At 39.8% G+C, this 13323-nt stretch overlaps 1 protein-coding gene and 1 non-coding gene across 3 annotated transcripts in view; both read left to right on the plus strand.

Annotated features, from left to right (window-relative positions):
• The first annotated feature begins 1963 nt into the window (after positions 1-1963).
• trnat-agu (transfer RNA threonine (anticodon AGU)) lies at positions 1964-2037 on the plus strand. The gene has a single exon. It is a non-coding gene; the product is annotated as a tRNA-Thr (tRNA).
• A 199-nt stretch (positions 2038-2236) lies between these two features.
• srpk2 (SRSF protein kinase 2) overlaps positions 2237-13323 on the plus strand; it is a 72865-nt gene continuing 61778 nt past the window's right edge. Inside the window, exons 1-3 of one of the 2 annotated variants that reach the window (XM_085282736.1) lie at positions 2237-2304; positions 3235-3412; positions 3623-3689. In XM_085282736.1, the coding sequence (XP_085138862.1) occupies positions 3397-3412; positions 3623-3689 (83 nt within the window). In that variant the 5' untranslated portion in view covers positions 2237-2304; positions 3235-3396. The remainder of the gene's footprint in view (positions 2305-3234; positions 3413-3622; positions 3690-13323) is intronic. The other variant, XM_085282734.1, reaches the window with a different exon arrangement.

Consider the following 13323-nt stretch of genomic DNA (forward strand, 5'->3'; position numbering starts at 1 on the left):
TGATAGGTCACAGACAGAGCCTGTGATTCTGGACGAGATAGAAGCATGAAAGACTGTGGAAAATGGCAGAAGGCTTTTGTTTGTGGAGGGAAAAAGGATTTGAGCTTGCATTGTGGCACAGCAGGAAGTGAACCTGGATTTGAAAGTAATGTGACCATGTTGCTTTCTGACGGCAGACAGATTGAAACTCACTGTGGGCATCTTTTTACTCAGTTTACGTGCCTCCGAACCTTTTATAGATACTGTGCAAAGTATCATTTAAGTTTGCTTTTCTTTCTAAAATATTTTTGTGTTGTAATTAGGATTTACTTATATTACCTATTTTTTTCTTTTAACAATAAAAACAGAAATAATTGTAATTTCATTCAATCTAAATGGGAGGCAAAGATAAAAGCAGTTTGATGGCAAGAAGAACAGTTACATATTGATAAGTCCTGAAGAAACATAGCAGCCTTTCACATGCAATGTTTTGTGACATTAGCAAACAGTAAGGTGCACCATACAGTCACCGACCACTGCATTAGGTACACTTCTTCAGTTGCTCATTGACACAAATATCTAATCAGCCAATTACATGATAACAACTCAGTGTATTTAGACGCGTTAAAGACATCCTGTTGAAGTTGAAGCATCAGAATTGGAAAGAAAGGTGATTTAAGTGACTTTGAACTTCTCATAGTTGTTCATGGCAGAAGGACTTGTGTTTCAGAAGGCTCTGAGTATTTCAGAAGCTGAAGCTGACCAGCTAGGATTTTTCCACACATTCGTCCATAGAAGGGGTCTCCAATTTAAATGAGTTGTGGGCCACTGCTGGCACTGTCATCTCACTGAAGGGCCACTTTAGTGTTCAAATAGTACAAAAACAAACAAACAAACAAGAAAACACCCACAAACATTTCCAAAAATTTAGTGTTTTGTTTGTTTGTTTTGGGTTTTTTTATGTTCAATATAATTACTTTTTCTGGGATTAATTAAGTAAATCTGATTAATAAATGTCACATTGGGTGGCATTTTAAACTATTATCCTGGTTTTGACTTTAAAGACTTCTTTTGATATAATAGCACAAAAACAAACAAACAAGAAAACACCCACAAATATTTCCCAAAATGTAGTGGTTTTTTGTTTGTTTGTTTGTTTGTTTTTGGGGGGGGGTTACACTTTTTTTTTTTACATGAGCTCAACAAAATGAGCCAGAAGATTGGAAAAATGTTGCTTTGTCTGACGAGTCTCCATTTCTGCTGTCACATTCAGATGGTTAGGGTCAGAACAACATGAAAGCAAGGAGCCATCGTGTCTTGTATCGGCAGTTAAGGCTGCTGCTGGTTGTGTTATGGTGTGTCATATTCTCTTGCCACACTTTGGGCCTCTTAGTATCAGCTGAACATCATCATCAAGCATCACAATTTAGTGGTGGGCGTTATGGACGGCCTTTGGGGGTCCAGAACTGTCCAAGAAGATCACTGTGCCCACTAATCAGAATTTTAAGCATGACCCTACCGGAAGTAGTGATGAGCACATTCTGCGCTCACAACGGTCAACGGCCCCGGTGTTTGGTGAGTTCATCAATCCACGAGAGAAAGTGTCTCTGTTTCCTGCTGTAAGATATGTGTTTTTGCACGTTTACTGCTGTGGCTACAGTGCACTATCCATGTATGAGTGTATCACTGTATGATGCATGGTGTGGCTTGAAGTGGCTAGTTTGTCCTTCGGTTTGTTGTGTAGCCTGTAAAGGTGGTCCACTGTATGCTTAGTACGCCTTTAGCACCGAGTCCTGTACTAATGTGTAAAATGTAAATTTAACGGCTCTTACATGCATTTTAGTTATAACCTCTGTGTTTTTTACAGCATCTCTGGCTGTGTATTATTTTATGGCACAGCCAGTTTTAAATTGAACTCTATTTTCTTCGGCAATATTGCCTACATTGATCGTTGCGCCATTGCGGCTATGACACGTTGCACAACGGCGCCGTGGCTTAGTTGGTTAAAGCGCCTGTCTAGTAAACAGGAGATCCTGGGTTCGAATCCCAGCGGTGCCTTTTCGGCGCGCCAGGAGAAAGCTTCATGCTGCAGTCGTGTCATTAAAGCACCTCTTTGTTAACAAACACAGAGGATTGATGTCAGGGAACATGGAGAGCTTATGAAACAGTTTAATTCTCCAGAATACCAAATCATGTGATTATAGCTGATTTTGGAAAATATTAACATTCCCACAAATCATCTGTAGGTCCATAAAAAGAAGAAATATCCAGTGACTGTTGATGTCAGAGGTCAAAGGAGAATGGCCAACTGCTTTGAGCTGATAGGTAGGCAAGAGTAATTTAAATTACTACTCACTACAATCAAGACATGCAGAAGAGTATCTCTGAACACACAACATGTTGAACCTTGAAGCAGATGAGCTACACCAGCTGAAGATCACTACCGGTGCCACTCCTGTCAGCGGAGTGTAGGAAACTGAGGCTAAAATTCCCATAAGCTCACTGTGATTGAGCGACAGGAGACTGACAAAATGTTATGGCTCAGGTTGATGGTGATGGTGTAACAGTAGGGGATATTTTCCTAGAGCACTTTGGGCCACTTCGTACCAACCATGCTTTACTGTAATGTCAGCATACTTGAATATTGTTCCCGACTTGATCCCTCATAAAGGGATGGACCTGGCTGAAATAATCTCAAACTGATTCCCTGAACATAACAGTGAGTTCATGGTGTCCACCGTCACCAGTCGCATCATGGATTAACATGGATTACAACCCACTTTACCTGGGTTGGGATCCATTAAAGTGGGTTGGAATCCGTCCTTTTTTAACCAAGGATTTAAATCCTTGGTTAAAAACCAAGGATTTAAATCCTTGGTTAATAAAAGAATCAATCTCTTCTTCAAAGAGTGATCTGGCCAAGAGGAGAACATAGACTGTAACAACAATCATACACAAATACAGCCGACACCTCGTACTAGCATGTGAACACGCAATAACATAGCAAGTACATTATGAAGGGTTTTTTTTTTCAAATGAGATGTCTGCTTATATGCTGTATTTTTATGAACTACCAGCAGTTCGGTTCAGCTCCTCATTCCAATCATTTAACATTATTCCCTGAATGAACACCATCACTACCAGTGTGTATTACACAAAAGCTTATACGGTTCTAATAAATATATTTTCCATTTTAAACTGCAAAATAAGATGCTGTTACACCCAGAGTATTTTGTGTGTCGCTGGTCCGCGTAGGTCTGCCTGCAGACCCCTGTTTGAAACGACAGAGGGCGTGCATGTCATCGATCGGCAGAGGGGTTAGTGTGAGTGAGAGAGTGATTCTGAGACACTCAGGGGGACCTGGCTGCTGCTGCTGCCGCCGTGCTGCCCGCTCCTGCTGAGGGAAGAGGAGGAAACATGAGCTCCAGGAAAGGTGCGTATAACTCATCCTCCAACTTAGCTACGCTAACCCACTCCTGGTGGCGGAAGTTATGGTTGTACGTAGCCCTTGAGGGTATGCTAAACGCCATCCAGCCTCGTTGATGATGTGTGATTGTTCTCTCTCCCCCACCGCCACCTTTCCTCCTACACCCTTTCCCGGACTCGTCTGTGCCTGTGAATGAATGTAACCTCGGACCGGCAGTGATGGCCATCCAGGCTAGAAAGAGGAGGCCGAAGGGGAAGAAGGATAAAGCGGGTCACCATCGCAGGTAAGCGGGGCGGCAGCGGGGAAGTGTGGACGTGAAGTGTTTGTTTACTGACAGCGGGTCCCTCTCTGTGTGACACAAGCGCTGCTTGCCGGTGCGTCGGCGGTATGACCGTGGACATATGGCACGGGCTGGTATTTTCATCTACAGGCGGGGTCCCGTGGAGTGTTTCGAGTTACCACTTACATTATATGTGGACGGTGTGGTCCCCGGGTCTCCACCTGATTCCCCCAAAACGACTGGGTCCTGCACCGCTTACAGCCTGCACATACTCGTGTAGTTTATTTTGCATGCCTGAGCTTCCAGCACAGATGGTTTCTTGGTAGATTTTTTTAAAACTAGGGTTTCAAAGCGAGGATTGACAGATGTCACGGCTCAATTCCGTTTTATTTTTTAGCGATGGCAGCACCAGACTGGCACGGAGTAAACGCCCACTTACATCGCCTAACCCGTGTGGGGAGTCTCTGGCATGGTGTTATGTAACTTTTCTTGGCTCTCCCGGTGCGTTGTTTCCTGGTTTTGCCAGGCAGCTTTACGGTATGGGTGCACGCGCAGTTCGGCGTGATTTTGCCGGCGTGAGTAGTTGCAACCGAGGCTGGCGTGCCAGCAGCGCAGTGGCTGCGTAAAGTGCATGTGAATTGGAGTGGAGAGAGTGGGGGGCTTTCTTCATGGCGTTACGCTATTGGAGCGACGTCACCAGCAGCCGAAGAAGGCATCAATTAGGTGATACCAACGGTGCAGACACCCCAGGGTGGCTGCTGGTGGCTGGAATGTGCTGGAATGTCCCAAACACCTGGACAGTCATAGTGAAACCAGATGTGCGCAAAAATAGACGTTTATAAAGGCAGATGTTCCAAGAAAATAGAGAACAGACTCCATAATTGTCTTGTAAATAAAACATGACTCATGCAATGGCCCTACAGGTGTCCTGTAATGGATGCTGGCTCGCCTTTAGCCCTTTAAATGCTGCAATGGTGAAAGGACCTAAACTACCCCCCCCCCCCCCCCCCATCCATACACACACACACACAACAACAACAACAACAAAAACCAACAAAAAACCCCTGAAAAGAACCCCTCCACTCTGTAGCTAGCATTGTAGCTAGCATTTTTCTTTGGAGGCTAATCAACAATAATATTCCTCAAAATTCAGTAGATCCCCCCCCCCCCCCAAATATAAGAACATAAAAGCAGTATATTACAACATTGAGATACTGCAACAACAAAATATTTGCTCAATAAACTGCTCAGACAATGCATTAGTTATTAAAAAATATTTGGCTATTATCAGCTCACTAACAGATGTGACAGCAGTTGTTTGTTTTAATGTAATGCGTTCCCCTCAAAAATACCTTCATTATGTGATATAAATTTCTAAATTAGTTACTTTTATGTTTCTAAATGAATTTCTAAACGAACTACACTTTTATGGCATTGATATCTGGAAGAAACACAATATATAAACAAACTATTTATTTTAAAAAAAGAATTTAGCTGAGTTCCTTTGCACTCTGACCTGTAGAATATCCCTTTAGAGATGCTGCAGTTATGTAATACTTTCAATACTTGGCGATCAAGAAACCCTGACGCTTGATTAAATGTGGTTAATTTTTGATCACACTGTGTGAAGTGTTAAGTGTGCCTCAAACATGTTTTGGCACATCTGTGCTTCAGTTTATGGTTACATATCAGATTACGCAGGTGCCAGTTCCTGAATCTGGCGTGCTATTATTGACTGATTTACTGCCAGCGCTTCTTTATTAAACTTTAGTTGTAAAAGTGTGAAAAGCATGTATTTTTACATGCTTACAGTAGGTTTTTGCATTTCTGATCATTTCTGATTTCAAAAAAAGCTGACATGGTGAAATTATTTTCACTAATGTAGTTTATCATACAGGTCATCAGTTCCACAGTTTATATTCTCTATCAGGGTGAATGATTGATAACAAGCTTTATAAAATATAGAACAGTTTTGACAGTATACACTGCAGCTTGATGATGGTGTAGAGCAGCACATTCCTTTAGTACAACAGCCAAAAAAGAAAAAAAATGTATGAGCACAACAGCCTAAATAACAGGAAATGGCACAAAGTGCTTTGCATTTGATATCATCAGATTGCACTATACAGGAATATATTAGAGGAACAAAGAGTCAATAGGGAAATAAACACTGGGAATTACATGGCAAGGATAAACATAGGAATAAAATAAACATGGACTTTACACACCATTTAAAAAAAACTTTGAACGAACTAAAAGCAAGGATTAAAAAACCATGAGTCTTTAAATTCAGATTATTATAGATATGATTTGAAATGGGATATTATTCCAAAGTCTGGAGGCAGAATGTGTTATAAGCAGATCAGAAATGTAATGTGGGGCTAACCCATTAATGGCTTAAAAAACAAAGAGTAAAAATGTAGAAACACCTCTTTTTTTTTCACTAGTAATCAGCGAGCCAGAAAAGATGTTCTGCATTATAGTTGTCCAGTCGAGAAATAATAAATGCATGGATTATTGTGCTGAGGTCTACTGGGGATAACAATGACTTTACTTTTGCAATATATCTAAGATGGTAAAAGCTGCCTTTCACAGCCTTTTTTCTCTTGTTTATTAAAATTCAATAAACTGTCAATAAAACACGTAGATCTGTAAGCTGATTTTGAAAATTAGCACACAGAAGACCAAGAGTAGAGCTGATACTGGAAACTAAGCTGGTCCAAAAATGATCACTTCACTTTTCTTATCATTCATCTGAATGATATTCATTGGCATCTAGGATCTGATGTTCTCCACACAGCTGAACAGGTTCTTCAACCAACCATTCTTTGTGAAACGAGTAGGTAAGGTTGTGTGTCATCTGCATAACAGCAAGATGCAGTCTTATATTTTTTAAAAATCGAGCCGAGGGAAAGCATGTGTAAATAAGAGAGGTCCCATAGTGGAGCCTGTGTGGATGTAATAGGGTACTGGAGCAGAGGTAGATGAGCAATTTCCTATCTTGACTGACAAGCTTCTGTCTCTTAAATAAGAGCTAAATTGTTTTATAAGATAAAAACTAAACGAAAGAAGGAGCTCTGTTAAAAAAAATTGAGCTAATTAAGTACAAATGTTAATAAAAAGAGCAAGATTACCATAATTATTAATAAAATGAGAACAGATTTTGCTAAAGGAAAATATTTGAAAGCGAAATAAAACAAGGAAATATTAGAAGGTATTAAAGTGAGTCAGCAAACAAAGTGTCAGAGTGAAATTAAAATATATAAATGTAAACTGTTTGATCCCTGACGTCTGTCAGAAGCAGTTATGTCTTTATCTCACTGTCTGTGTCTCTTGATCTTGTGCTCTTTCTCTCACGTGGTGTTTTTAAAAAAATAGGTCACACATGCATCCATCCATTTATTCATACAACCATTTATCCATCCCTGTAATGAGATGCTTATTCAGGTCAGGGTCACAGTTGAATCAAAGTAAGCTCATACACAGACTCTCAAGCACAATCACAGTCTCTCTCTCGGTTTCTCTTTGGTAGATTTACACTCCTGTTTAAATGGCGTTTTCATGGACTTTTATCCACATCCATTCCCATCTTCTGCCTTCTGCCGTTTGAGATGGGCTTTTCTGTTTAGAAACCACAACAACTCACATACACTCACAAACACACCTTTTATCTTGAGCCTTAATAACGTAGATAAATAGTAAAATTTCATTTGTGCTACTTTTATGTAAGCAGTGTGTTGTCACTTGACTTTGATGTCTTTGAAATTTAAGCAGATACAGCGTCCTTTGTTTGAACTAATTCAAGTGGAAACATAAGCAAGGACAGGAAGGTTTGTATAAAAAGGACCCAGCGGTGAGGTTACGAGGTGTTTATGGTTGTACCAAATTTGAAACTGAGACCAAGTATTCAGCACAGTGATCCACAATCAGGGCAGCATGGTGTTTAACACTGTTACCTTACAGCAAGAAGGCCCTGATGTTTAAATCTGCCATCTGGCCTTTCTGTGTGGAGCTTGCATGTTCTCCCCGGATACTCTGGCTTCCTCTCACAGTCCAAAGACATAGAGTTAGGTTAATTGGTGATTCTTAATTGCCAACAGGTGTGAATATGAGTGTGAATCCTCTCTGTCTTATTTTTGTGACAGAGGGGTGACCTGTCCAGGGTGTACTCCGCCTCTCAGCCTATGGCAGCTTGGATAGACTACTACTGTTTCCGTCTAGCCGCTGGTGGGGTTTTCTCTGTATCAGTCTGTGTCCTTAAGAGAAACATGACACTTTCAAGAAATAGATGTCTGGGTTATCCTGTTAAGTTGTCTGTCTCTCTGTCCGTTTAACACTGCCTGTTAACATTGCGAATGAGCAAGACTGATAACATTTACTGCTTATCTCCCACATTAACCTTATCATTTTATTATTAGCCATAGCTGCTAGCTGCTACCTTAATGATAACAGACAGCTGGTGTGGCTACAGGGTCACTGCTATTAGTGTTGTTAACGCCAACTTCTTCAGCTGCTAGTGAGATGAGGGGCCGTGTGTCTCCCTCTCTGGTGGTAAAAAGAGTAAAAAGGGACAAATATACTTATAATCAAAAGAGTGTTAATTATTATTATTTATTATTATTGACATAAGTATTTGTAGGGTCCCTTAACGGCTGCACTGCAACGTTTTACAGCCTTTATTATGAGATTATGAGATGTATTCATGCATTTTCTTTGTGTGTTTCACTTGATGCACAGGAGTGTTTTTTGCACTTTCCACAGATCAGTTATCAGTTATAAGGCAAGGCTTAACCTTTTTTTTTTACTATCACAGTCTGTGGGGCAGTATGAGTTAGCCGTCTTTATTTATTTATTATTTTTGGCAGTCATAATCGCTGGCAAATCAGATGCAAAGTCGACCCTTTCTGTATCTTAGCCTTATAATATGCAGACTGAAATAAGTAGTAGAATCATTGTCAGTCTTCTTAAATAAATTAATGTTGGTCTTAAAGATGTTTGTGATCAAATACCTGCAAAAGATCTTAGCTTCAGCTGTATGTTGTCGTTGGTGCAACTCTCGTTTGCTATCAGTCTCAACTAGGTGAACTAGGTCAGGATTACCAATACATGTCAATTTGTTTGTGTTAAGTGTAGCCTTACAGTGGAAGTCTTATTTATTTGAAAAACATATACAGCGGAAGGAAAATACATGCATTTAACTTTAAGGCAGTATAAACTATCTGTTTAAAGACTTTATTTACTGCACTTCATTATGGTCTTTTAATGGACGATGTCCATCTCGCTGTTTGTCTTTCACTGTTGATCAGATACTGACAGGAGGAATGTTGCAATTCAGCAATGCATTTGAGACTTTTGTCTTCTCATTGACTCAGAAACAAATATGTGCATATTTTTTTCACACAAAACCATGATGTGTGAGAAACCACATGCTCAGTGTTGCTTTGATGTTTAAAGACCATCAACACAAGAACTGGCTCAGTCACATGTTTGAGTGAATTGCTCGGCGCAGCGTATTTGTGGAGCAAAGAAACCGATGTATTGGCCTTGCAGCTACAACTCTGGCCTTCAAAGTCTTTTCCAAGCTTTTATCACTTGTCATGTACCAGGCCTGCCTGGCCAATGCGAACACAGTGCTATTATTTATTGGATTTATCCATTAACGCAACACAGTATTGACTACGTGTGTGTGTGTGTGTGTGTGCATGTGTGTGTGAAAATGTGAGACGTCTGTAGGTGGATATACTTTCATATTGGTTGCAGACTAAAGAAAGTTCACACTAAGTTCAAGTTTTTATCATCTGGATTTTGCTTTTGTGGCCCTTTGAGGTTCAGGTTATCAAATGAACAGAGTAACCCGATCTTACTGTTTTCTTTTATCAGCAGTTTTTCCTTTCTTTTAGCCTGACTGATTGGACTACTGGTTTTCTGTGTGTGAGAAAGATGGATAGTGGAGTCTTGAAAGTTTTCTTGTATTGACTTTGTTCACTAATTTGACTTTTTCTCACCCAAATCAGGCCCAGGTCAGAGAACAAAGATGCAGGACTTTTTTGTGTGCAGGGTCTAGATTACCAGATTGTGGAGCAGTATAACTTTAAAAAAGAAAAAAGTTCTTATAGCAGATCTGGTACTCTTACTATTGATTAATCTGTCAAGTGCTTGTAATATATGTCTAATCAATTCACAGTTTCTTAAAGTATAAACCCATTATTGTTGTTATAAAGCCATTATAACTAGGAGTGGGGGAAACAAATACGAGTGCATAGTACAGGATAATAGCGTGCTATTTTGTGTTGCAGTATTGTATTGATAGATGGACACCAAATGTTGATCTTTTATTAAATAAATGTGTGCTCAGGGTATACTATGAACATGCTCCTCCATCCTGTGATAAGGTTAGACGAGAAAAATGAAATTAAAGCTGCTCAGCCAGAAAAAAACACACTTAGCTTGACAAACTGCCTCCTAATTCAGTCAAAGTAATGGCTCAGTCACAAAAGTAAAAACAGACAAGCGACCTCCTTGCATCAACAAAAACGTCGGTGGCTGCCTGGTGATTGTATAGAATTTTTTCCCGTTCTGTGACCGATTGCACCTTGCGGTGATTAAATGGTTGCCTAGAATTTGAGGGTGTTTGCACATTCATAACTACTCTTGATTGCAAGGGGATTGTGCAGGTTGCCTGATATAAGGCAACCTTTTTGCAACAGTTACAGTCTGATGTGCACTGCAATCACTCTCAGAGAGTTAGTTAAAGGTTTGCAAATAACTGCCTTCTAATTTATAAATGCAGCCAGACTGTCAATGTGTTGCTATCAGTCTGAATTAATCGTTGCCATTGAGCACAACTCAGCTGGTTGCACTGTGGTTGTGTTCCTTTGGAGCAGGAAGCTTCCTCATCACAAATGTAAAAGTGAAATGTACATTTCTGTCTATGTAGAGTGCAACAGATATGGGATTTTGAATGATTTGCTGCAGTTGTTTCCTGTATTATCAGAGACAGATTGGATGCAATTGCCAACTTGGCCCAATTCAATTGCAGACAGATATTAGACTGATTGTAGACTGATTCCATCTCACGGCAACATTTATAGCAGGGTTTAGTGACACTGTTCATATGGTTGAAAATCGCAGTTTAGCTTTGAACACCTAATTTGCTGTTGAAAAAAGGTGACAAATCCCAATATCAAATCTTCACAAGTAAGCAACAGGAGCAATTAAAATTTGAGATGTTGCTTCCAAGCTACCTGGAGAATTTAATATGAAAATATCTGACACTAATTTACCATCGCTCAATAAATATTAGTGTAGTTGTTTTAAATCTTTTTAACTTATACCTGCTTACTCAGTTCAACTCTCTCTGTGTTATTAAGTCTAGACCATTGCCTAAAATAAACACCATCGGCTGAGAGTTGTTTGGAAGAAAGGCTGTGCAGAGTCGATGCCTAACTGGTGACTGCTGAATAATGATGTCATGTTGATTTACCCTGGGCCTGCCATTTGTTACTCACCAGTTTCACTGTATCCTGTGGCTTAAAGTTGCCTGGATTAAAATCGATCTGGCTGCATGCATTTTCTCACTGACTCTATAGACTGACTTTGCATGTTATCAGCAAAATGAGCTTGTTTAAGACAGGATAAACTCAGGGGCTTCACCGAGATAAGATAAATAAAGATCATCTCCCTTTAAACCAACTTTCTTCTGATTGACTGCCACTCTGCCCCGTTTTTATGACATCATAAAGGTCCAAGAATAGAAAAAAATTGCCAGTAAGCTTGTTAGAGGATGACCGAGCCTTTGCAAGTTTCAGCTGCTTGGGCTCATTGTGAATCACCTCTTTCATTAAGTGGAGCTGGATTAGCATACCAAGGCTTACAGGTTGTTGACTGTGAAAAGTGACTCCAGTATAATAGCATTCAGTAGTCATAACTTTTTTTTGTTTTTACAGACTGGCAATAGGGAATCTAAATGCTAATATTCTTATTGGGATGTACAGTGTTTATTCTCTGGTCTAAGGACACAAGATGAACTTGGAGTTTACTCAAATACAGTATGTAATGCATACAGAAAGGTTACATTTCAGTGTTATAACATGGAAGTATGAAAAAATAACCATTATTTACATAATGGGTGGCTGTAGTTCAGGAAGTAGAGCAGGTCATCTACTAATCCGAAGGTTGTTGGTTTGATCCCTGGCTGCTCCAGTTTGCATGCCAAGAAAGTGCACATAAACTTAAATTTGCAACCATCCCTGAAGAAGCATGACCTCAGTTATGATTTAGCACGGTCAGGCAAGATGCCGAACCCCAAGTTCCTCTCCTGTGCATCCATTGGAGTATGAATGTGTGTGAGATAGAAAGCACTTAGGCATAAAAAAGTGCACATGCAAATGGTTGAAGGAGGCATGTAGTATAATGTGCTTTGAGTGCTCAAATAGAGTAGAAAGGCACTATATATGAACCAGTCCATTTATCATATTGAACATGCACATTCATTTCTATTTCAAATATTTTTTTTAAAATATTTTCCCATTGTTAGATAGCAAGCGTGAAAGGAGATGACTAACCACTAGCCTAATAGTGCACACCCTGGTTCTTGTATTAAAGTTCACCAACGTCAGGCTGCTGTTATTCTGGTTTTCTTGGATATTTGCCATACCAGTGAATCTTGGGGGAAAAAAAGAATATATTGAAAGGTGTGTGTGTGTTTTATTGTTTAATGCAAAAAGATAAACTTTCATATAATCTATTCATTACACTTAAAGTGAAAATCTTTTTTATTCTAATTTTGATGATTATGGCTCATAGCTCCTGAAAATCAGAAATCCAGCATCTCGAATTACAAGAATGTTTCCTTAGAGCAAAAATGGATTTCTAATACATGTTCTAAAAATTAGATTCAGTTACACTTAGTTGGCATGTTTCCACAAATTACTGCGTCAGTGTGGAGTGGAGGCGATCTGCTTGTGGTGTTACTGAAGCCCAGGGTAGTCTGATAGCACTATTCAGCTTGTCTGTATTTTTGGGTTGGATGTTTCCCATCTTCCTCTTGACAATACTTTACAGATTCTCAGTGGGGTTCAGCTCAGTGGTGTCGGGTGGCTAATCAACAAGTAATAACATGGTCAGCAAACCGTTTGGTTGTATTTTTGGCACTGTATGCAGGTGCTAAGTCCTGCAGGAAAAGAAAATCTGCATCTCCATAAAGCTTGTCAGCAGATGGAAGCGTGAAGTGCTCTCAAATCTCCCAGTTGACAGCTGCAATGACTTTAGACAGTGAAGCGACCATCACTGCCAGCAGCAGAGGACCCCAAATCATCACAACCTGTGTCAAACTCACACTGAACTTCAAACACCCTGGACTCTGAGCCTCTCCATTCTTCCTTCAGACTCTAGAACTTTGATCTCCAAATGCAATACAAAATGTATTTTCATCTGGAAAAAGGACTTTAAACCACTGTGGAACAGAAAACAAGTTTAATGCACTGCATCAGGTTAACTTTTCAAACTCAGAAGCCACGTCTGTGGGTAAACACTATATAGTATAATAGAAATCAACATAGTGGATAACACTGATTCAGATGATATTTTATTTTGGTGTATATTCAGCCTTTTAATGTTGAAAGCTTAGAGGTTCAAA

The sequence above is a fragment of the Mchenga conophoros genome, linkage group LG7, assembly GCF_057382185.1.
Source record: "Mchenga conophoros isolate Kocher_MC1m ecotype Shallow Benthic linkage group LG7, M_conophoros_male_GT1.1, whole genome shotgun sequence".
Lineage (NCBI taxonomy): Eukaryota > Metazoa > Chordata > Actinopteri > Cichliformes > Cichlidae > Mchenga > Mchenga conophoros.